This window comes from Palaemon carinicauda, chromosome 21 (genome assembly GCF_036898095.1).
Source record: "Palaemon carinicauda isolate YSFRI2023 chromosome 21, ASM3689809v2, whole genome shotgun sequence".
Lineage (NCBI taxonomy): Eukaryota > Metazoa > Arthropoda > Malacostraca > Decapoda > Palaemonidae > Palaemon > Palaemon carinicauda.
Window position 1 is genome coordinate 127,277,857 of NC_090745.1, and position 23,985 is coordinate 127,301,841.

General features: G+C 41.8%; 2 protein-coding genes across 3 annotated transcripts in view; both read right to left on the reverse strand.

Annotated features, from left to right (window-relative positions):
- Window positions 1–7,542: 7,542 nt before the first annotated feature.
- On the reverse strand, window positions 7,543–9,026 carry LOC137615130 (serine/arginine-rich splicing factor 4-like). Its single transcript, XM_068344762.1, has 2 exons — window positions 8,720–9,026; window positions 7,543–8,495 (listed from the first exon to the last, which is right to left on the reverse strand). Exons 1-2 carry the CDS (start codon window positions 9,024–9,026, stop codon window positions 7,543–7,545), a joined length of 1,260 nt encoding a protein of 419 aa, XP_068200863.1.
- A 1,018-nt stretch (window positions 9,027–10,044) lies between these two features.
- Window positions 10,045–23,985, reverse strand: part of LOC137615485 (tyrosyl-DNA phosphodiesterase 2-like) — a 79,428-nt gene continuing 65,487 nt past the window's right edge. For both annotated transcript variants that reach the window (XM_068345409.1, XM_068345408.1), the window contains exons 8-9: window positions 15,193–15,357; window positions 10,045–11,694 (exon numbers count right to left, since the gene is read on the reverse strand). In XM_068345409.1, the coding sequence (XP_068201510.1) occupies window positions 11,683–11,694; window positions 15,193–15,357 (177 nt within the window). In that variant the 3' untranslated portion in view covers window positions 10,045–11,682. The remainder of the gene's footprint in view (window positions 11,695–15,192; window positions 15,358–23,985) is intronic.

Consider the following 23,985-nt stretch of genomic DNA (forward strand, 5'->3'; position numbering starts at 1 on the left):
CAGAGCCCCAGGTGAAATCACACAAAGACAACAGCTGTTGACCGGCCGGGAGTCAAACCCTGGTCCAGAAAACTTGTAAGAACAGTGACTTACCACTTGGCCACGAAGAAACTGGTAAATCACTGTTCATACACATATCCTGGACCAGGGTTCGACTCCTGGTCAGTCAGAAGCTGTTGTCTTTGTGTGATTTCGCCTGGGGCTCTAATCCCGAGGTTGTTAAGAGAATCCAGACATTAATATATAAAAATATATGGCTTCTTTGATATATATATATATATATATATATATATATATATATATATATATATATATATATATATATATATATATATATATATATGTGTGTATACATACATATACCAAGGAACTTCCCCCAATTTTGGGAGGTAGCCAACATCAAACAAATGAAACAAAAAGGGGACCTCTCCTCTCTATGTTCCTCCCAGCCTGACAAGGAACTCATCCGAGTTCGACTGGTACTGCTAGGGTGCCAAAGACCACCCTCCCCCGCTATTCACCACATATGAAGCTTCTTAACGCTGAATCCCTTACTGCTGCTACCTCCACGCCCATCCAAGGCACCGGAGGAAGCAGCAGGGCCTACTGGAACTGCGTCACAATCGCTCGCCATTCATTTCTATTTCTAGCACGCTCTCTTGCCTCTCTCACATCTATCCTCCTATCACCCAGAGCTTCCTTCACTCCATCCATCCACCCAAACCTTGGCCTTCCTCTTGTACTTCTCCCATCAACTCTTGTATTCATCACCTTCTTTAGCAGACAGCCATTTTCTACATATATATATATATATATATATATATATATATATATATATATATATATATATATATATATATATATATACTGTATATGTTCTCAATTACTATGATGAAATATTCAATGCTCACGGCTAATCCTTGATGGATTTCAACATTTAACCTCAGTCTGTTATTTTACTCCTGTTGCTACCTTCATTCTATATCTATTGTTATGGTAACATCAATAACTTCATGAGTTTTTTAGCACCCTTGCCTTCTTGATGCCCATTTAACTTGTTTCTTGGTATTCCATTCAATGTCTTTTCGAGATTTATAGATCATATATGAGGTACCATTTCTTCCTCTTAGATTTTTACTTTTCTAATACAGTAATTGCCTCATTATACAGTAAACATTGCTTCTGATTATTTTATATCTTATAGCCACACCGTGCAATTCACTGCATTTCATGAGATGTCTTCAACGAATGTTATTAGTGATAGTGTACCCACACACTCAAAATGTTGCTTCTGCTTATAAAAATGACTGAACATTAATCAAGACTAAAATTCATATCTAATTCACAATAAAAACAGGTCAAGAATAAATTATATGGATTCTCGTGTATAAATCATTAGGGAACAACATTGTGTGGCTACTTTGCTGTGAAATTGATGTTTAAAGAAGCTTTTAAAAGATGGCATGTACAATGTGTTGCCATGCTGTTGATGCTGCTAATAAAATAACAATATTGCTACTGTAATCAGGCATTGTTACAGGTATGTTGTCATGAAAAGATTACTATACAGAAATTCTCCACTCCACTTCATTAATGTGTTCTACGCAAGGCGATTTCCAACGGAGACTGGATTTTCGCTCGCTATACATTAATGACTTCAATTGTATATACCTTATACACGAAAAAGTATGCATGTACATACGGTACTCACAACCGGCTATCATGTTATGAAAACCAGACACTTACATCAATAAGCTTTCATGTCAAGCATAGTAATGTACAGTACAGTATCAAATGCTGTACAGTATTGTACATGTAGCCCTATATTGTGTAGCATTTGAATGAGCAGTAAGGTACAGTAACAGTAACAGTAGAGAGAGAGAGAGAGAGAGAGAGAGAGAGAGAGAGAGAGAGAGAGAGAGAGAGAGAGAGAGAGAGAGAGAGAGAGAGAGAGAATGATGATTCAATACAGTTTACATTGCTACAGTACGATAAACTGTCATAATATCAACATAAACATATGCACTACAGTAGTCTATATCAATTTTTGGAAGCAAGTGTAAATTAATTTTCCACCCTACGTTTATACAGTAAATAATTCCAATTTTGCCGATTTTCGACATAGGTCGGATTTTTGCCTTACAAAAAGGCACTGTACATTTTCCCTATACACATAATGAACACAAAAGAAGTTCTTACACTATGCTATCATTTCATTCAAATCAGATATCTACATTAACAAGCTTCCATGTGAAGTACAGTTGTGTACAGCACTTAATCATTATCATAATGAGAGAGAAAGTCACATCCAATGTGTCAAACTGATGTAAAGAGGGGTATTACTGTACATTAATCTTTATCTGAAATAGATGAAAAAAAAGTAAAGTTGGAAACCACATTACGCTCCAATCGAAAAGGATATTTTGGCTGTCACTTCTCTGGAACTTTTCATCTTAACATATGAAAGATTTGTAAAGGTTATATCTAACCACAATCTGCTTGATAGTATCATCTGTAAGCCATATGATGGAGCATCAACAAAAATACACAGTATTACTTCTTTCACTCAAGCACGACTTCCTATATCATACCACCCCGTAAAGGATAAAATCTACGGGACAATGGAAACTTCAGAACAAGAAACTGTAAATGGTGCCAGTTTCTTATCTACTTGCAATGAGCACCTGGAACAGATTCATAGTGAAATTCAGTGATGATGGCCTGAAAATGTTATTGTTCCATAACAACTCATGCCGTGATACAATTTCCGGGATGAGTTAATTGTCCAAGATGTCCTGAAAAGAGAAAGGCTAGTGTTACCACACGGACTTCAAGATGACACGAATAAGTTAATTCTTGAAAATTAGCACCTAGGAATGAATAGATTCATTCCGCAAACAAAAGTTTTCCTCACCCGGTATGAGCACCAAAATTTGACATGTGTATCAACCAGTGAGATATGCTGAAATTTGGGACAAGCCAACAAAAATAAACCTTCCTGCAACAGGAACCACCCAGTAGACCATGGGAAAAGCTTTGAGTAGAACTGTTTACATTAAAGTAACAAGATTATACTGTATATTGACTGGATTAATACAGCAACTTCAGTGAAGTTGATCACCTTGAGGATACTAGCTAATCATCAGTAATTTGACAACTCCAAAAGCACATTGTACACCATGGAATCCCCTACCAATCAGTCAGTGACAATGGTCCTAAATTCACACCTCAGTAATTTAACGTGTTTGAAAGTATATGGAACTTTGAGCACCTGACTTCCAGCCCTCACAATACTCAAGGAAATAGGCCGTCAAGACTATAAAGCATACTGTATCATGAAAAAAAACTGCCTAATAAGTTCTCATCCTCTGATTTAGAAACCTATAAGAAGGACGTCTGTCAATCCCTTGAGATCGAGTGTTATGATATTTATGGAGTCCCATGATATTAGTGCACACGCCAAGGGTGAGGATCCACCTAAAATTTTAGTTCTTCTCCAGATGCGTAAGTGTACGTGCCCGAGGGTGGGGAGCCACCTTCTTCAGAGGAATAATTGTGCTCTGGGGCCCATGAGTGAATATGTTTCTCAACCTCATATAACCATTCTTCATCCGAAAGTTATATGCACTCTGTAATGATAGCTCCATCTCTTTGTTGAAGGAAGGGGGTGTGACTGTACTTGAATGGTTGGTGAGATTGTTTAATATGTGTTTTGTGTTGTCAATGGTACCAGTAGATTGGGTTTGTGCATGTATTGTACCACTTCATAAGGGTAAGGGATGTGTGCATGAGTGTTGTAACTCAAGAGGTATTAGTTTGTTGAGTGTACAGTAGTTGGAAAAGTGTATGGTAGAGTAATGATTAATAGGATTAAGGATAAAACAGAGAATGCATTCTTAGAAGTACAGGGTGGTTTTAGAAGAAGTAGGGGTTGTATGAATCAGATTTTTACAGTTAGGCAGATATGAGAGAAATATTTAGCAAAAGGTGAGGAGGTGTATGTTGTGTTTATGGATCTGGAGAAAGCGTATGATAGAGTTGATAGGGAAGCAATGTGGAATGTGATGAGGTTATATGGAGTTAGTGGAAGGTTGTTGCAAGCAGTGAAAAGTTTCTACAAAGGTAGTAAAGCATGTGTTAGGATAGGAAATGAAGTGAGCGATTGGCTTCCGGTGAGAGTGGGGCTGAGACAGGGATGTGTGATGTCGCCGTGGTTGTTTAACTTGTATGTTGATGGAGTGGTGAGAGAGGTGAATGCTCGAGTGCTTGGACGAGGATTAAAACTGGTAGATGAGAATGACCATGAATGGGAGGTAAATCAGTTGTTTGCGGATGATACTGTACTGGTTGCAGACACAGAAGAGAAGCTTGACAGACTAGTGACAGAATTTGGAAGGGTGTATGAGAGAAGGAAGTTGTGTGTTAATGTGGGTAAGAGTAAGGTTATGAGATGTACGAGAAGGGAAGGTGGTGCAAGGTTGAATGTCATGTTGAATGGAGAGTTACTTGAGGAGGTGGATCAGTTTAAGCACTTGGGGTCTGTTGTTGCAGCAAATGGTGGAGTGGAAGCAGATGTACGTCAGAGAGTGAATGAAGGTTGAAAAGTGTTGGGGGCAGTTAAGGGAGTAGTAAAAAACAGAAGGTTGGGCATGAATGTAAAGAGAGTTCTATATGAGAAAGTGATTGTACCAACTGTGATGTATGGATCGGAGTTGTGGGGAATGAAAGTGACGGAGAGACAGAAATTGAATGTGTTTGAGATGAAGTGTCTAAGGAGTATGGCTGGTGTATCTCGAGTAGATAGGGTTAGGAACGAAGTGGTGAGGGTGAGAACGGGTGTAAGAAATGAGTTAGCAGCTAGAGTGGATATGAATGTGTTGAGGTGGTTTGGCCATGTTGAGAGAATGGAAAATGGCTGTCTGCTAAAGGTGATGAATGCAAGAGTTGATGGGAGAAGTACAAGAGGAAGGCCAAGGTTTGGGTGGATGGATGGAGTGAAGAAAGCTCTGGGTGATAGGAAGATAGATGTGAGAGAGGCAAGAGAGTCTGCTAGAAATAGGAATGAATGGCGAGTGATTGTGACAGTTCCGGTAAACCCTGTTGCTTCCTCCGGTGCTTTAGATGACCGCGGAGGTAGCAGCAGTAGGGGATTCAGCATTATGAAGCTTCATCTGTGGTGGATAACAGGGGAGGGTGGGCTGTGGCACCCTAGCAGTACCAACTGAACTCATTTGAGTCCCTTGTCAGGCTGGGAGGAACGTAGAGAGTAGAGGTCCCCTTTTGGTTTTTGTTTCATTTGTTGATGTCGGCTACCCCCCAAAATTGGGGCAAGTGCCTTGGTATATGTATGCATGTAATGATAGCATGCTTTAATGTGCACACGAAGATGAGGGTTAACCTCATCAGAGAACTCTTCTATAGAAGAGTGAGAGCAATCTGTGGTGCACATATGCGTAAGATTTCATGTCTCTCGTCCTTCTCTGAATGACTCCAGAGATCCAGCCTTAAATGGAGTGTGGGGCACTTTGTGCTCTCAACTAGTGACTGTTCCCTGTGAGAAATAGTGGAGTCCTTTTCCCGTTTGTGTAAATAGGAGGTCAATAGCTGGGCACAGGAGAAGCGGTCCCCTTTTCACCTTCAAGAGGTGGGCAGGAACCGGAGACTCTACTTCTGAAGAAGTCAAAGTGGCCTTGGGAGGGGAGGAAGGCCCTAGAAATTACCTCTATCATAGAAACTGCCAAGGGTAGTATTTCAAGAACACATCTTACACATCACTCACAAACAGCAGTACCTGTATTTTGTAAAACGAGTTTTCAAACCTTTCATGTAAAGATTTTTATTTATGAGTAGTAATGATGGGCTCAAAAGATGAAATCAATTTGACACTCAAAAAAGATTAAGTGACTGATTAGTCTGGTACAAGTCACAAAGTCTTTGAGATATTGAAGGCTTTAAGACTAAACTACACTAGGATTACCATCCTTTCTTTGTAATCAAGATAATAAATTTATCCACAACTACTAGTGAAAATTAAGAAGTGTACATAATATGGCAAATAGGTGTCTCTAAATACTTCAGGAAATAGCATCATCAGAAATTACCTTCAACTACTTACTGTATTAGATTTTTATTAAGGAATGTAAGGTTTAAAAGGAATGTACAATGTGTTTTGTTTACCTCACCTTCCTGTAAAGAAAGATAAATCGAAACTAATATTATTCATAACGGGTACGGGAGCTACTTCTCATTTGCTCAGGTACAGTTTCACAAATTTCAGGATCGTGGTAAGCCTTTGCAACAGCACCTCTAGTGTACCTGCAATATATTTTAGTTACTGTATGTTCATTTCTTCATTTTCTTTATTAATTGTCCTTTTTCCTACAATATAAATTTCTTATTCTCTTCTATATTTTTCACTAAATATAAATAATCCTACAATTACTTCGTTTTCTTCCTAGTAAGACTCATTTAAGGTAAAGGTATTAGTGTCTACCATTACCCAGCTAACATTAACCCGTGATGAACAAAGCGTACTGCCATTCAAAACATGACGAAACAGATCTGCTTTCGCTGAAACACATCCAACAACATTAAAGAGGCAAGAGAATCATACGATATAAAAAGCATCCTCAAATGAAAAACAAGTTGCTTAAGAGTGCTTACTTTAGCAAGTAGAGGGATATTATGATCCAGACTGGCAACTTGGTTTTCGGCCTACCAATCTAGTCATCTAAAATTGTGACAACAAATGGGGGAATGCAAGGAATTAAGAGCAGAAGGATCTAAAGTGATTAAAGAAGTTGATAGTGTGAGAGGATCTCGATTCTGTAATGTGCAGTGAACATTCAGAACCCTTATTGAATGGAACACTATCACCCTACATCGAACTAAGAAAGTCAGGTTATAGTTAGCAACCAGCTAGGTAATATCAGAATTACCACTTATCAATTACAAGTGAAGACACACTGACCTTCTGAGATTATACAGAGGAAGCTAAATACAGTCAATTGAGAGCTATGAAGACCATCACTATCAAAACTTGGCTGATTAAGTGTACTGTACTGTACTTGAAAACGGTGCTAGCGTGTCATATTCACCATTATTCCCACTATAAACAGCTAGCTTAGCCTTCTCTGGATTTCCCCTTCACTAAAACTCTGTTTCCTTAACACTTTAACTTGAAAGGATGCCCTGTCCTCCGCCGCCCCTTGGTTCAACGTGGTGATCGCCGACTCTACTGCGCGGGGTCCCCCACGACGTCCTTCCGGGACGTAAAAACGTTTCTGGGTCTTAAGGCCAGGAAGAAGCTTCGAGGCACTCTGACTCCTAGGGGCATCTGCTTGGCTGGCTAAGTACTTGTCTATGTGCTCCATCCCTAGTTTTACGTCTCGTGCTAGGGGGAGCGCCAAGGAAGGTCTCTGTTGAACCGGATTGTCCATCAGCCTGCTGAGTCCTGAGAGCCAGGCTTGTTCCGCAGAGGGTTAGGGCTCATCCAACCTATGGTGCCGTCTGATGAGGGCCAAGACCTTCCGTTAAGAGATGTCATCTGATGAGCACTCTCCTCCTTCTACCAGGGCATCCGCTACCAACTCCTCCGTCCGATAGGACTCGTCGATGGCGGGAGGGGGAGCGCGGGAAGGGAGGAGGCTTCTTCTCCTGCCTCGCAATTGACGGGCCTGCCCTCAGGATGGGCGGATCTGCTGGGACGAGGGTATCCGTCATGGGTCTACCTTGTCCCGCAGGGTCCCCCGTGGCTGTGGGCTTCTCTAAGCACGAAGGGCGCCCCTGGTGCTCACTGAAGACCGCCGAGGTGGCCGCGGATGATGCCAAGCCTTCCGTCCGGAGGAGCGCCTCCCTCCGTTGGGCTGAAGAAGCGGGAACCTTTGTGGCCTTAGAGTCGTCTAGGGAGGCTTGATGCAACGTCCCCTGACGGAGATCTGATCTGCTGGAGGAGTAGGGTCGCGAGGGTGAAGATGAGGCTCTAGGGAGCCAACCAGAAGTGGCAGCGGCTGAGGTAGCCCTAAACAGCTCACTCCGGGGTACTGTAATTGTTACCCACTTATCATTCGAAGAGCGACTCCTCTTGGACTTCTTCTTTGAGGTCTTGGATCTCTTCCTGCTGTGCCTGGAACGAGAATGGGACTTCTCCCGCTTTCTCTTTGAGGACTTTGGACCTTCGTCCTCCGACGAAGACGAATCCAAGGAAGAGGATGACGAGGAGGAGGAGAGGGAGTCCGCTGAATCTCCAGAGTCGTCCAAAATCATAGGGGGAACTCCGCGTCGGTTCTCTGGCGAAGAGGGCTGAAGAAAGACGAGCGGGAGCGTTGACGAGGGCGCAGGGGGAGACCAAGGAACCTTCTTTTGGTCGAACCAAGCATCGAACTCCTCTTCTAACCTCATGGGGGACCTGAAGGGCGTCCTTGGTGGATCCCATGCGACGGGGTCCGAATTTGATGTGCCTGCCTTCTCAGCGTCTCCCCCAGTTGCTGAAGCACCTGAAACACACACCCAGGATGCAGGGAAGAGGCTCCACCTGTCTTCCCCCACATAGGATCTTCCGTAGAGACGGGCCCTGTAGGCACCAGGACTTAGTCTCCTGAACACACTCCCACCCCTCCCTCAGGCCCCACACATGCCTGAACTGAGCTAATATCATCCCCCACAGACATCTCAGACTCTTGGGGAAGGGCAATGGGCCGCTTCCCCGCAACAGACTTACCTCGTCCCCTACTCTGGGTAGGGGAAGGTGGAAGGGAGCCCCGTTCCGACGAGGCATCCGGTGAAACCAACGACGAAGAAACGTTGGCCCTCTTGGGCGATTTCTTGGCAGCTTTCTTCTTTTTAGTGCCGTAGAGGATCCATTGAATCTCGGTCCAAGACTCGCACTCCGGACATGTGGTTGTAGGGGAACATACCTTGCCCCTACACAACGAACACAGGGAGTGGGGATCGACTTCGGGCTTGGAAAGAAACGCACCACAAGATTTACCGGTCACAGGCCCAGGGCAACGGCGAGGATGCTCCATTACGCAACACTAGGACACCAAGAGACACAGGGACACAGAGGAAAAGGATAGGGAATGAACACATGGGTAACGCGTGGTAGACACAAAGGGTCGCACTAGGAGAAAGAGCGCGGCGAGATGGTAATCACGTCACGACCAGAAACTTACTGAGGAGCACGACCTAAGCAAGCATGCTCTCCGACCCCGGGTCGCCTCAGGGCGCGTATCACTCCGCCTGAGGTTAACTCCCATAGAAAACGGGAATAGGGTAAACTACACAAAATTCTGGTCGGTTGGGAGGAGTCTCCCAGATACTCCTAAGAAAGTAGTTTGAGGTAAGTACTCCGTGTTGGAACAAACATACTTTCTTCGTGAGGAATAGTGAGGCAATCCTACTCCTCACAACGGCAACAGTACTTTAAATCACAGTATTATCCTTGCGTAATAATTACTAAAAAGATCCAGATGAAGGCAACTTGAAATGCAATAACAACTATTACATGAAAGGCCTCTACTTTGATTACAAAGCTTCCACAAGGCTAAAATCACTGGCTACACCAGAAGATGCACTTAATGCATATCCTCTACATCTGGATGAGGATATATAGATTTGTACCAATAGCGACAGAGAAACTGAAATAATAGGCCATGGTGCTTTGATTTTTGCCTTTAACAGTTAGTGTAACACTACTTTACTAGAGATATGGCCTTTGAAAGGAAAGAAAATTGAATTTTTCTTTATTTTAACATTAGCATTAACCAATTACCTTTAGTGATTACACAAAAACAATTACACGAACTACTTTTTACTTGCCTTGTTGCTAAACAGCATCTTGTGATCCAGTTCAGCTCCATCAACCTTTTCTTTAATTGGATTTGCACACAAAGTCACGAATGACGCAATCTAACCACTTTCGTTGTTCAGTAAATGCCTCCTCTGTATCAAGAAAACCTCAATACAATATCCATGAATAAAGACATGATATTGCAATACTTTTTCTTCTAAAATAAATACCTGATTTGGTATAAGAAAACAAACTTAGATTTTAAATTATTTTCATTTCCCCTTTTACAAAACATTAATAAAAATATGTAACAAAAAACTAGGTTTTCTTCTGCATTCAAAACTTGATTGAGTACTTCTTGGTCAAAGAATTTTGAAATGGCTTGAAAAGCAAAATATTAGAAACAAAAATAGCTATATCAAAATGAAAATATTCTAGTAAAATATAAGTTCCTTTAATAAAACTTAAAAATGCAAAATAAGTTTCTTTCATAAAAAGTTACCGTCTTACAAAGAAATCCCACTCTACAAAGGTATGATACAGAGCAGGTATAAAATTAAGATCTAATATGCACCCATTTTATTTAGTACTGGAAGTGTTAAGAACTTTAATTCTATGAACAGATTAATCACTCACTGTATTCTCAAATATACAAAGGCTATCGGGAATGAGCTATGAATAAAAATATAAGAAATGACCAAGGTCTTCAAACTACCTGTAGTTCTTTACTTGAAAAAAGTAGGTCTAGGAGAAATTTACCAAATTATAACAAAAAACTTACTAAGCTAAAAGAGAAAATGATTACATCTCTGAATGTATCGTTCCACCTACACTGAGCTCTATTCCATCATAGTTTTCACACTTCTCTTCTTTCTTACTTCCCTAATTATTTCTATACATAGGTGACACATCTACTATGATTATATGGGAAGAGGGAGGTGAAGATGATGAGGGACTTGAACCACTATCAGGCCACAAACTTCCAGTCCTCGGATATTCATACAAAACTGTCGACTCAACCTGTTTCTTGAGTCACTATACTACTCAATGTTATGTAATTCTAAGTCGTATAAACTATAGGAATGCTTCAGTCTCCTCCTGCTTTACTAATCTTATACTGTACAATATTTTGCATGGCTGTTCTATCTTGTATTACTTTAAATCATTTACTTTATATGTACTTAACATTTTAGGTCAACTCAAACTGAACCTTTGCTCTTTAAAATGTTATCAAGTCTTGTTATTTTCAATAACAATAACATTTCTAATATTGTACACTTACTTCAGTCTATTGACTCTTTAGGTTAATAAACTAAAATGTACAATAAATTGATATGGAATTTTCACAACTATTAAATAATATCAACATAACTGATTAAATTAAAAACATCACAACTTTTATATAATATGAACATAACTGATTAAATTAAAAACAAACTTCTAATGAAAAATATTAATCTTATATCACCATGACATATGAGCTGAATCTAAATTCAACTCGGTATAGTAATTTCACCTTGCGTAACATCACCATGGACTACAGTACTTCATTAATTATTTAACATTATCACTTTCCAACATTCAAGAGCTCAAAGCATTAACAAGTCTCATTTCCACATAGTCTTAAATTAACATTGTGGGACAGTACAGTATATATGTTAACCTGAGAATGAAGAGACAATATTAGCTCAGATATGATAATGATAATATTTACCACCTTTTCATCTTTCTGGGATATTATATGTAAATTGTCTGGTTATTACTACTGTATTCATATTTTTCCAGTCCGTCTGATACTGCAAATCCATGAATATTATAAAGGCTTAAAAACTTTACATTAACATCTACCCCAAATGCATTCTTGGTACCATGACTTGATGAAGGCAAACATTTTATATGACGACCTGGAAAACAAAAAGAGCATTCCATTATTTTAAATACTTTTAAGCTTCTTCTCGCACTCTTGAGAAATTGAAATATATTAAACACAACCAAATGAATATATCATATAGTACAGTATAAAAATTTACTGGATGAATTTGAGAAGCTATCATCCGAGTCAAAATACAGTAGTCATTCTTTTACCATGGCCTTTTTGGTATTTTACTTGAAAATATAAACATATTATGTAGTAAGATGATGATGATATATCTCCAGAAGAAATACTTTTTGAATTAGCTTTATTGAAAAATTATTGCTATCTTTAACAGGAGTAATTTTACACTGAACTTTTCTATTGGTCTGAAAATGTAGTGATTTTAAATTGAACCTTTCTATTGGTCTGAAAATTCCATTTTGTTTTGGAAAAAGATCAGCTAGAACTATCCAATATACATTCTTCAGAGAAGTTACAGACACTTAGAAGTTCTTACTGCATAACTGAAAAAATTATATAAAATTACAGTGTCATAAAAAAGAACACTTATAGACAGGAATGTAATTACAGTGAACCCTCGTTTATCGCGGTAGATAGGTTCCAGACCCGGCCGCGATAGGTGAAAATCCGCGAAGTAGTGACACCATATTTACCTATTTATTTAACATGTATATTCAGACTTTTAAAACCTTCCCTTGTACGTAGTACTGTTAACAAACTACCCTTTAATGTACAGAACACTTAATGCATGTACTAACATACCCTAAACTAAAACAGGCACAAATATTAAGGGCGACTTTATATCATGCGTTTCCTAAACACGCCAAAAAGCACGATAAAAAATGGCAACCAATGTTTTGTTAACGTTTATCTCTGATTATAATGAAGAAACAAACGCATTTACACATCTGTGTATAGGTTAGTTTCTGCATCGATTATATTGATTATTCAGTACAGTATGTTGATTTGGTTATTACTTATGTTTTACTTAATTTTTCTTAGGACTTCCAAATGAAATGTTTTTCTTTATGACGCCGCCTGAAACAACGTCATAAAGTATGCTCAGTAAACAAACTAAGGAATTTAACGCGCATGATGAAAGTGATAAATAATGGTATTACAGTAAAAGCTTTAATAAAATGTTATTACAAATATTATTTACCGTATCTATATAAAATCATACATACGTAGCAAAGCAGGAAACAATCTACGAGAGAGAGAGAGAGAGAGAGAGAGAGAGAGAGAGAGAGAGAGAGAGAGAGAGAGAGAGAGAGAGAGAGAGAGAGAGAGAGTTGTTTTACATACGTAAATGTAAATTTAAACAAAAAAAAAAATAGCCCCATTTCATATAAAATAGATTACAAATATTTTACTTTATCATATTACAGTAGTCTGTATAATACTGTAAAGTTCAGTACAGTATGTTGTTGATAAAGTCGTGGCGATGAAATTCTCACGAAACAAAAACACGCCATTTGAGTACAACAGCTGATTCTCTCTCTCTCTCTCTCTCTCTCTCTCTCTCTCTCTCTCTCTCTCTCTCTCTCTCTCTCTCTCTTCGTGTTATACAATACTTACATTTAGATGAAGAAACTAAAATTAGTTTTCTTAGTGTCAATTAAATACGAAACGAAATAATTAGGCCGAGTCTACATCCATTTCAATCATAGCTAAAAATACGGCATCCGATTTCATCAGCAAACCACTATTTTTGGGGAAATATCATTTTATTCTAGAAAATTGCCACTCTTTAAATAGTTAATTGCACATTAAGAAAGCGTGTACTTTTGTTTTTAAATTTCGGGTTTGTTTAAAAAATCGAGTATTGTTGACTTCTTTTTTTTTTTACTTTTGGCTGTGATTAGATCTGCTGTCATCTAGCTGCCGCTCTTGAGTGTGTACAAATACACTAACAAAGTATCATTTATACCATTTCTTAACTTATTCAAACCGTCTACAGTATACAGTTGATATTACATAAGCACCAATGTGTTATAACCTATCAAATATTTTTGTTTATTACATTTAAACCCCTCTCTCTCTCTCTCTCTCTCTCTCTCTCTCTCTCTCTCTCTCTCTCTCTCTCTCTCTCTCTCTCTCTCTCTCTCTCTCTACCTCTCTCTCTCTCTAACAAATGATATCTTTGTTGCTCCTCAAAGTTTCATTTATATTGAAAATCAATCACGATTCAATTTTCCTTACTTTCTCCGATCTCGCACCATCGATCACATCGCGGTATTTTCGATATTTCTGGAAAATCCGCGATATATGTATATACATGGGTTATGAAAAAAATCCGCGAAGTGGTGAATCCGCGATGGTCGAACCGCGAAGTAGCGAGGGTTCACTGTAACTACAATGGGACGAGGATCACATTTTTCAGGCTGACTTAAAACTCTCTTCATAGTTTATATAGGACAGATCTATTTCCTTTCCTCACTGGGCTATTTTTCTCTGTTGGATCTCTTGGGCTTATAGCATCCTACTATTCCAACTAGTGCTGTTGCTTAGTTGTCATACAGGTCACCTGCTTCACCTTGATATGTTGATGACTCTTCACCATATGTGTGGTCAATTGCAGCACTAGATATTCTGACAACACTTCACAAAACCAAGGCGGCTCCTAAAGCTATGGCTTTACAGTATCCAGCCTCCCATGAGATCGTCACATAAGTAGTAAAAACACATTTTGAACATCTTATCAACTAATCACTAAATGGGTTCCTGCCAAACCACCAACCAAATGCTCTGCAGATTACTACTATTTTACCATAAAATGTGACCCTTATAACCATTGGAATTCAGTATTCTTCCATTGAGTTAGGTCAGAAAGTTGATGCCCTACTTTAACAATGCATATTTTCTAAAACTATTAGAAAAATCCTGATTGTGTCCATAACCTCTATGAAGAAAATCTAACAAATGGCTTATGGCCATATTTCTCTTAAAAAGGTATCTATTACATTAACAGCAAAAATTTAAATGTAAATTTTCAATGTCACTGAGAACATCCCAACTTCAAATTAGGTACAGTAAGCTCCCTCCCAAACATACGGACTTCCACCAATATTGTTAGTATAATACAGTACAGTAAATTCATTGCTGCACAGTAGTATATTTTACTTTTAGAGTACAATTACACTTCTAAAGTAAATATTTACACGTGGAAACAAATCTTTATTTTACATCCCTATCATCCATGGAATTCAGCAACGGACTGTAAAGAATGTGGATAATGTGCTTTTACTGTATCTATCATACATACATATACTTTATATTTTCTAAAATAGCCTATGAGTTAGCACATCTTTCTTTTCTAAGTAACGTTAAGAAGACCACTGCATTCTACATTATTTCTTTGGGGACTTTTTTCTGCATTATCAATAGCAATGCAAAGTTTATTCTAAATTATATATACAAATGCAAACGAGCTGGTAGCTCATATGTTTGCTATCATATGTTTAAAGACTGTCTCAATTATTCCAATAATCTACATCATAATAACATACTGTACTGTATATATTACCTGGAAGTGTACTATGATACCCCAATGATCAGATGGGAAACTCTGTGTTCCGGCCACTTTCTGAATCCCAACAAGACCAAAATGCTTTGGGGTTACAGCTGCAGGTGTAGCTTGTTTCAAGTAGACTCGATCAAATCTTGTCTTTGGCTTGTATCTTCCTGGGTACTGAAAATTGAAAGAATGAAAGTTACAGAAATAAAATGTTATTGAAAGAATGAAAGTTTATATGTCCATCCATATACCAAGGCACTTCACTCCATTTGGGGGGGGGGGGGCAATACAAAAAAAAGAAAAAAAAAAAAAAGAAAAGAAAAAAAAAATAGGAACAATAGGGGACTTTTCCTCTTTTTGTTCCTCTCAGCCTGACGAGGGATTCAGCTGAGTTTGGCTGGTACTGCTAGGGTGCCATAACCAACCCTCCCCCGTTATTCCCCAAAAATGGAGTTTTTATGATAAAACAAAGTTTTGTGAATACTTACCTGGCAGTTATATATACATAGCTAATTATCTCTATTTCGGCAGAATTTTTCTAAAACTAGGCAACCGCCTTGTGGTGGTTGGGTGGTAACACCCGTTAAAGGGTGGTAGGAGGAATCATTCCCGTTTTCTGTTCTTCAGTTCATCTATGCCCGACCTGTCTCCTGAGGGGAGGTGGGTGGGCCTTCGAATGTATATATAACTGCCAGGTGAGTATTCACAAAACTTTGTTTTATCATAAAAACTCCATTTTTATGAATAGAACTTACCTGGCAGTTATATATACATAGCTGATTAACACACTTGGAGGAGGGTGATAGACAGTAACATCATTGGGGAAACAACCAAAAAAGTTGTAGGATAAATAAACACCTTGATTCCTTACCTGCTAAGGTAGCTGACTTCAAAGGTTCCTGCCTCTTGAGTCGCTTTCCCTTAGGAGTGTCAGCCAGGATGTGACCTGCAGTGCTGAAAAACACTCAATCGAGTCTGTCAACGGGGTGAGACCAACAATCTGACTAGACTTCAGGACTACCTATTGCCCAAAATAAAAAACCGCAACTTTACCAAACCAACCACCTAACATTTGCAAAGTAGATAAAAATTATCTAACTAGACTGAGGTGACTGTACACAAGTCGAAGTCCTCAGACAACCAATAAAAAATACACCAACCTATGTACAAGTAAACAAAACTAAGGTTGAGGGGAGGTAGTAACTCCTTTGCCTAATACAGAAGCCGTAGCTACGTATGGTCCCAAGGTATAACATTTCTCATAATCCACCCTCACCTCTCTGAGGTAATGAGAGGCGAACACAGAGTTGCTCCTCCAGAATGTCGCATCCATAATTTGACGGAGCGACATGTTCTTGCGGTAAGCAAGCGAGGTCGCAATGGCCCTCACTTCGTGAGCTTGCACTTTTAAAAGTCCGAAGTGTTCCTCCTCACACAAGAGATGCGCTTCTCTTATCACTTCCCTCAGGAAAAAGGACAAAGCGTTCTTGGAAAAGGGCTTTTGAGGATCTTTCACAGAACACCACAGGGAGCTAGAAGAGCCTCTCACACTTTTTGTGCGAGACAAGTAGGTCTTGAGGGCTCGTACTGGACAGAGCAGCCTCTCTTGCTCTTGACCCACTAGGTTGGTCAAGTTAGGAACCTCAAAGGTCCTCGGCCAGGGCTTAGAAGGGTTCTCGTTCTTAGCGAGAAAGTCTAATCTCAAGGCACAAACTGCCCCATTCAGATTGAAGCCTACCTGTTTTTCAATTGCATGGACTTCACTAACTCTTTTAGCTGTTGCTAAGGCCAAAAGAAAGAGGGTCTTCTTGGTAACCTCCCTAAGGGGAGCCTGTGAGATGGGCTCAAATCTCTTGGTGCACAGAAATTTAAGAACCACATCAAGGTTCCAAGAAGGGGGCTTTAACTGGGTCTGCTTGGTCGTCTCAAAAGACTTCAAGAGGTCATGTAAGTCCTTATCGCGAGACAAGTCCAAGCCTCTATGCCGACAGACGGAAGAGAGCATACTTTTGTACCCTTTGATAGTGGACACAGCTAGCTTAGCGTCCTGTCTGAGGTACAACAAGAAATCCGCAATCTGGCTCACAGAGGTAGTGGATGAGGAAATCTTGTGCTTCCTACACCAAGCCCTAAAAGTCTCCCACTTGGACTGGTAGACCCTCTGCGAAGAGACCCTCCTCGCTCTGGCGATAGCTTTCGCAGCTTGCGCTGAAAAGCCTCTCGATCTGACGAGCTTCTCGATAGTCTGAAGGCAGTCAGATTGAGAGCGAGGGGGTTTTGATGATATCTCTCGAAGTGGGGTTGTCTGAGCAGATTTGGACTTGCAGGGAGGCTTCTTGGAAAGTCCATCAACAAGTCCACCACCTCCGTGAACCATTCCCTCATCGGCCAGAACGGAGCTATCAGGATCATCCGTCCCGAATCGAGGAGGGCGAATTTCCTGACTACCAGATTGATGATCTTGAACGGGGGAAAAGCATAAGTGTCCATCCCCGTCCAATCCATCAAAAAGGCGTCTACTGCTATTGCCTCTCTGTCCGGAACTAGGGAGCAATAGATGGGGATCCTCTTGGATAAATTAGAGGCGAAAAGATCGATGAGGGGTCTCCCCCACAGCCTCCAGAGACTCTGACAGACCTGTTGGTTGAGGGTCCATTCTGTGGGAAGGACCTGCCCTTTCCTGCTGAGCATGTCCGCCCTCACATTCTTCTGTCCCTGAACAAACCTCGTCAGCAGGCTTATCCTGTTCTCCTTCGCCCAAAGAAGGAGCTCTCTTGCTGTCTCGAAGAGAGACAGAGAGTGAGTCCCTCCTTGCTTCCTGATGTAAGCAAGAGCTGTGGTGTTGTCTGAGTTGACCTCCACAATCTTCCCAGACACCAAGTCCTTGAAGGCCTTTAGCCCCAGAAAAATGGCCATCAGCTCCTTGTTGTTGATGTGCCATCCCAGCTGAATTCCTTCCTAATAGCCTGAGACCTCCTTGCTTCCTAGTGTTGCCCCCCAGCCTGACTCTGATGCGTCTGAAAACAACACTAGGTCTGGGTTCTTCTTGTGTAAGGAGATCCCTTCCCCTAACAAGGTTGGGTCCAGCCACCACTTCAGAAGAGTCTTGACTTCTATTGGAATGGGGAAGGAAAAGGAGTCTTCCTGCATCTTTCTGTTCCATGTCTCCGAAAGAAAGTGCTGAAGAGGCCTTAGGTGGAGTCTCCCCAGAGAGACAAACAGTTCGAGGGAGGATAGTCCCCCCAGCAAACTCATCCACTCCTTCGCTGTGCATCTCTTCTTGTCCAGGAAAGTTCTGACTTTTACGAGACACTTGGTCTGTCTTTCCTGAGAGGGAGAAGCCCGAAAAAGAACTGAATTCAGAACTATCCCCAAATAGAGAATAGTCTGATTCGGTCTGATCTGAGACTTCTCCCTGTTGATGACCAGGCCTAGATCTTGAGCCATCATAAAAGTCTTCCGTAAATCCTCCAGACATTTCTCCCTCGATCGTGAACGAATCAGCCAATCGTCCAGATAGAAGGATATCCTTATCCCCTCCTGATGCAGCCAACCTGACACATTCGCCATTACCCTGGTGAAGACTTGAGGAGCCGTGCTGAGACCGAAGCAAAGAGCTCTGAATTGGAAGCACTTGCCCTCCATTACAAACCTCAGGTACTTCCTCGAAGTCGGATGGATGGGGACATGGAAATATGCGTCCTGCAAGTCGAGGGACACCATCCAGTCCCCTGGACGTACTGACGCCAGCACCGACTGAGTCGTCTCCATGGAGAACTTTGTCTTCTCCACAAATACGTTGAGAGCGCTGACATCCAGGACGGGTCTCCATCCGCCCGAGTTCTTGGGGACCAGAAACAGGCGATTGTAAAAGCCTGGGGAGACTAGATCCCGAACCGGTTCTATCGCCCCCTTGTCTAGCATTTGGTTGACAAGGTCTACTAGGGCCTTCTGTTTCCCAGGATCTGAGTACCGGGCTACTAAGGCCAGCGGAGCATCTGCGAGAGGAGGTTTTTTCAGAAAGGGGATCTTGTATCCTTCCTTGATGACTGAGAGGGACCAGGTGTCTGCCCCTCTCCTCTTCCAAGACTGCCAAAAACCTGACAGTCTTGCGCCTACTGTCTGGAGGAGACGAACTTCATTTTCTGGAGCGAGGTCTGAAAGAACCCCTGGTAGATCTTGGTCCTGAATCTTGCCTTCTCCCTCTAAAATCTGATCTTGAAGTAGTCCTGCCCCGAAAGGGCTGCTGGAATCTCCTTTCCTCCCGTTTCAAAGAAGAAGGAGGGGCTGCAAAGGGCTTACGAGCAGAACGAGATAAAAGGTCTTGGGTGGCTTTTTGGGCCAGAGAACGCGTAATGTCATTAACCAGGGACTCGGGAAAAAGATGTTGAGAGAGGGGGGCGTAAAGAAGCTCAGACTTTTGAGCATTGGTAACAGACCTAGAAGCAAAAGAGCAAAGCAGAGCTCTCTTCTTTAGGACCCCAGCTGAGAACAGAGCAGCCAACTCATTCGCCCCATCTCTGAGGGCCTTATCCATACAGGACATAATACTGGTAAGGTCCCTAGATCCTTCCATCTGTTCAGTTTTCCTTGCGAGAGTCCCAAGCGACCAGTCTAGGAAACTAAAAACCTCAAAGGCTCTAAAAATACCTTTGACGAGATGATCCAGCTCCGACATCGACCACATGACCTTGGCTGAGTTGAGAGCATGCCTTCTAGCAGAGTCCACTAAACCAGAGAAGTCACCCTTGGAGGAGGAAGGCACTCCCAGACCCAAAGGTTCTCCAGTTGCATACCACATACCCGCTCTTGAAGCAAGACGAGCTGGTGGAAACGAGAAGGAAGTCTTAACTGTTTGTCTCCGCTCCATCATCCAGTTATCAATCTTCGTGAGAGCCTTCTTTGCGGAGATAGACAGCTTCATCTTGATGAAGGCCGACTGTTCCTTGGCCTTCTTTCTGTTAAATTGGGACTGAGGAGATTGAGGGGCAGCAGGTTGGAATTCCTCTCCAAAAAGTTCCAGAAGGGAGCGAGAGAGAACTTTGTAATCTCCCACAGCGTCGGCAGGATTATCATCGTCATCAGAAACATCCTCGAGGTCCTGATCCACATCTGCAATATCCTTCGAAAGAGAAGGATCCTTAGAACCCGACAAGGGCAATTCAAAGGCATCATCCTGCAAAAGACGGGTTGCATCCTGGAGTCCCGCGCTAGAAGAATCCTTGGGACGAGAGGCAGTGTCGTCCCGAAGAGGCAGGGTGGTATCGCCCTGGGACCGAGAACGAGAGGCAGAGTCGTTCTGTCGTCGAGAGCGAGAGGCGGTATCGTCGTGGCGGCGAGAATGAGAGGCGGTATCGTCGTGGCGGCGAGAATGAGAGGCGGTATCGTCGTGGCGTCGTGAACGAGAGGCGGTATCGTCGTGGCGTCGAGAACTAGGGTCGGTATCGTCGTGGCGTCGTGAACGAGAGGAGGTATCGTCGTGGCGAAGCGAACGAGAGGAGGTATCGTCGTGGCGAAGCGAACGAGAGGAGGTATCGTCATGTCGAAGCGAACGGGAGGAGGTATCGTCTTGGTATCGAGAACGAGAAGCAGCGTCGTTCGATAAGGTATCGTCCCGGTATCGAGAACGAGAAAACGTATCGCGAAGAAGTATAGCCTGGCGAAAGCACACATTCCTCATCCTGGCGTAGAGAGGGAGAAGTTTTCTTTAAAGAAGAACTCCGTTCTCTCTTAGAAGCAGACTTCTTAATCGGCAACGAGTCGTCTTTACGTCTGTCAGACTGGGCGTGAGGGCGGCTAAAGGCTTGTACTAAAGTCAAAAGTTGTTCCTGCATGACAGACATAAAGGATTTAGCAACATCAGCTGGGTCTTGCGGACCCGAAGGGGGGGGGCTGACGAATAACACTCGTATCTTCGGCAGCAGGCTTCGTCCTTTTCACAGGCACGGAGTCGAAATCATCCTCCGACGGACAAGGTTCATAACTGCTAGAACCGGGAAAGAAAGAACGAGACCGTTCGTCGCGGTTCCATCTCCTCTTAGTAGGTCTTGAAGCTTCATACTTCCATTTACGTCTGGACGAATTCGGAGAAGAAAACAACACATCCGACACGTCTTTCCCGTGACGGTCAAGAGCAGCCTGGGAATCGACAACAGGACTGTCTGAGGCGACGGCTGACCGAGGGTACGTACCTCTCACCCCCTTTCGGTCATCGACGTACCTTCTCCCTTGGTCCTGGGAGCTTGGTAGAGGTCTAGGCCTAGGGGTATGACAGATTCGGTCAGTCGCCACCTCCACTGCACTAACACAAGCACTTTCACTTTCCTTACCTTTAAAGGCCTCCAGTTGTTCTTTAATGGCCTTCAACTCGGCCGCCAGGCTAGCGTACCGAGGGTCATCCGTAGATACGGAACCTGTAGGAGGTGCAGGAGTTACTACCTCAAGGGAAGGATCAACTTCCAAAGAGGAATCAATAATAGGATCAATAGATAAATCTACGCTAAGTTCGTCTTCCTTACCACTAACAGACTTAGACTTAGACCTAGAAGCTCTCCTAACTCTATCGAGCTCTAGCTTACGCACATAGCACTTCATAATTAACCAATCTTTCTCATCCAAAACCTTACATTCCCCACACCTATTATCAAGGGCACAAACAAAACCCCTACAATGAGAACAAACAGTGTGAGGATCTACCGCCATTTTCGGTAGTCTCACCTTACATTCCTCATTCGCACAGATACGGTAATGACTCTTTTCACTCATAATGAAAAACAGCAAAAAAAAGCTAAGAGAAAACAAAATACAACGATCGCCAAAACCCCAAATCAGAGTACTTCACCAAAAAAGCAGACTGGTACACCGAGCAGGGAAAGCGAAGAAAAACTCTTAATGACGGACCAACGTGTTGTCGATCCGGCCGGCAGAGATGAACTGAAGAACAGAAAACGGGAATGATTCCTCCTACCACCCTTTAACGGGTGTTACCACCCAACCACCACAAGGCGGTTGCCTAGTTTTAGAAAAATTCTGCCGAAATAGAGATAATTAGCTATGTATATATAACTGCCAGGTAAGTTCTATTCATAAAAATGAAGTTTCATACACTGAATCCCCTACTGGTGCTACCACAGCGGTCACCAAGGCAACCGGAGGAAGCAGCAAGGCCTACAGGAGCTGCGTCACAATTGCTCATCATTCATTCCTCTTTCTAGCAGGCTCTTTTGCCTCTCTCATATTTATACTTCTATAACCCAGAGCTTTCTTCACTCCATCCATCCACCCAAAACTTGGCCTTCCTCTTGCACTACTCTCATCAACTCTTGCATTCATCACCTTCTTCAGCAGAAGCCACTTTCCATTCTCTTTACATGGCCAAACCACCTCAACACATTCATGTCCACTCTAGCTGCTAAATAATTTCTAACACCCGTTCTCATCCTCACTACTTCGTTCCTAACCCTATCTAATTGAAATACATCAGCCATACTCCTCAGACACTTCATCTTAAACACATTCAATTTCCATCTCTCCATCACTTTCATTCCCTACCAATCTGATCCATACATCACAGTTGGCAAGATAACTTTCTCATACAGAACTCTCTTTACATTCATTCCTAACCCTCTATTCTTTATCACTCCCTTCACTGACCCCAACACTACATCCTCCATTCAATCTGTGACATACATCTGCTTTGACTCCATCATTTGCTGCAACTACAGATCCCAAGTACTTAAACTGATCTACTTCCTCAAGTAACTCTCCATTCAACCTAGCACCACACTCCCTTCTCATGCATCTCATAACCTTACTCTTACCCACATTAACTCTCAACTTCCTTCTCTCACATACCCTTCCAAACTCTATCACTAATCGACCAAGCTTCTCTAAGAGTCTACAACCAGTATATCATCTGCAAACAAAAACCGATTTACCTCCTACTCATGAACGACCCAATCACTGACCTCACTTAAGGTCAGCTGCCCTCTTTGTCTCAGCTACCTTACATTTTACTTCCACATTTTTCTCTCTATATCTTTCATACTTCTCTACATTATTACCCTACAGCCATTCTTTAAATGGCCTCTTTCTCTTCCACTTTTATCTTCATTCATTCATTCCACCATTCACTACCCTTCCTCATGCTGCCTTCAACAATCCTCTTGCCACACTCATCACTTGCAATCCCAACAAAATTTTCTTTTACTGTACTAACTTCAGCTCCTCCTCTAAATTACCAGTTTCTCTCACTTTCACACTGTCATATGCCACTTCCAACCTTTCTTGATATTCACTTTTTATTAACTCTTCAACCTTCACTCTTCCCTTTTACATACCCACACTCTTTTGGTACAACTAATTTTCCTTCAACCAAAAAATGATCACACATACCATTAGCCATACCCCTAAATACATGCGCATCTTTCAATCATCCAATCATCCTTCTAATTATCAACAAATAATCCATTAATGCCCTTTCTACCACTCATCAATTTGCCACTCTTACCCATGTATACTTGTTATTATGTTTCGTTTTCGATAAAACTACAACTTATTACCAGCTCTTGCTCAACACATATCTATCAGTCTTTCACCACTCTCATTTTCCCCTGGTACGCCATACTTCCCAAAAATACCATCCACCTCTCCATCCCCCATTCTAGCATTTGAGTCACCCATCACAAATACATAATTCCTTCTAAACAGTTAATTCACTCCAGACTTCGTTCCATTCTTCTTCACTTATCTCACAACCTGGTCTATACGCACTAACAAAAGCCCAACATTCCTTACCTAACT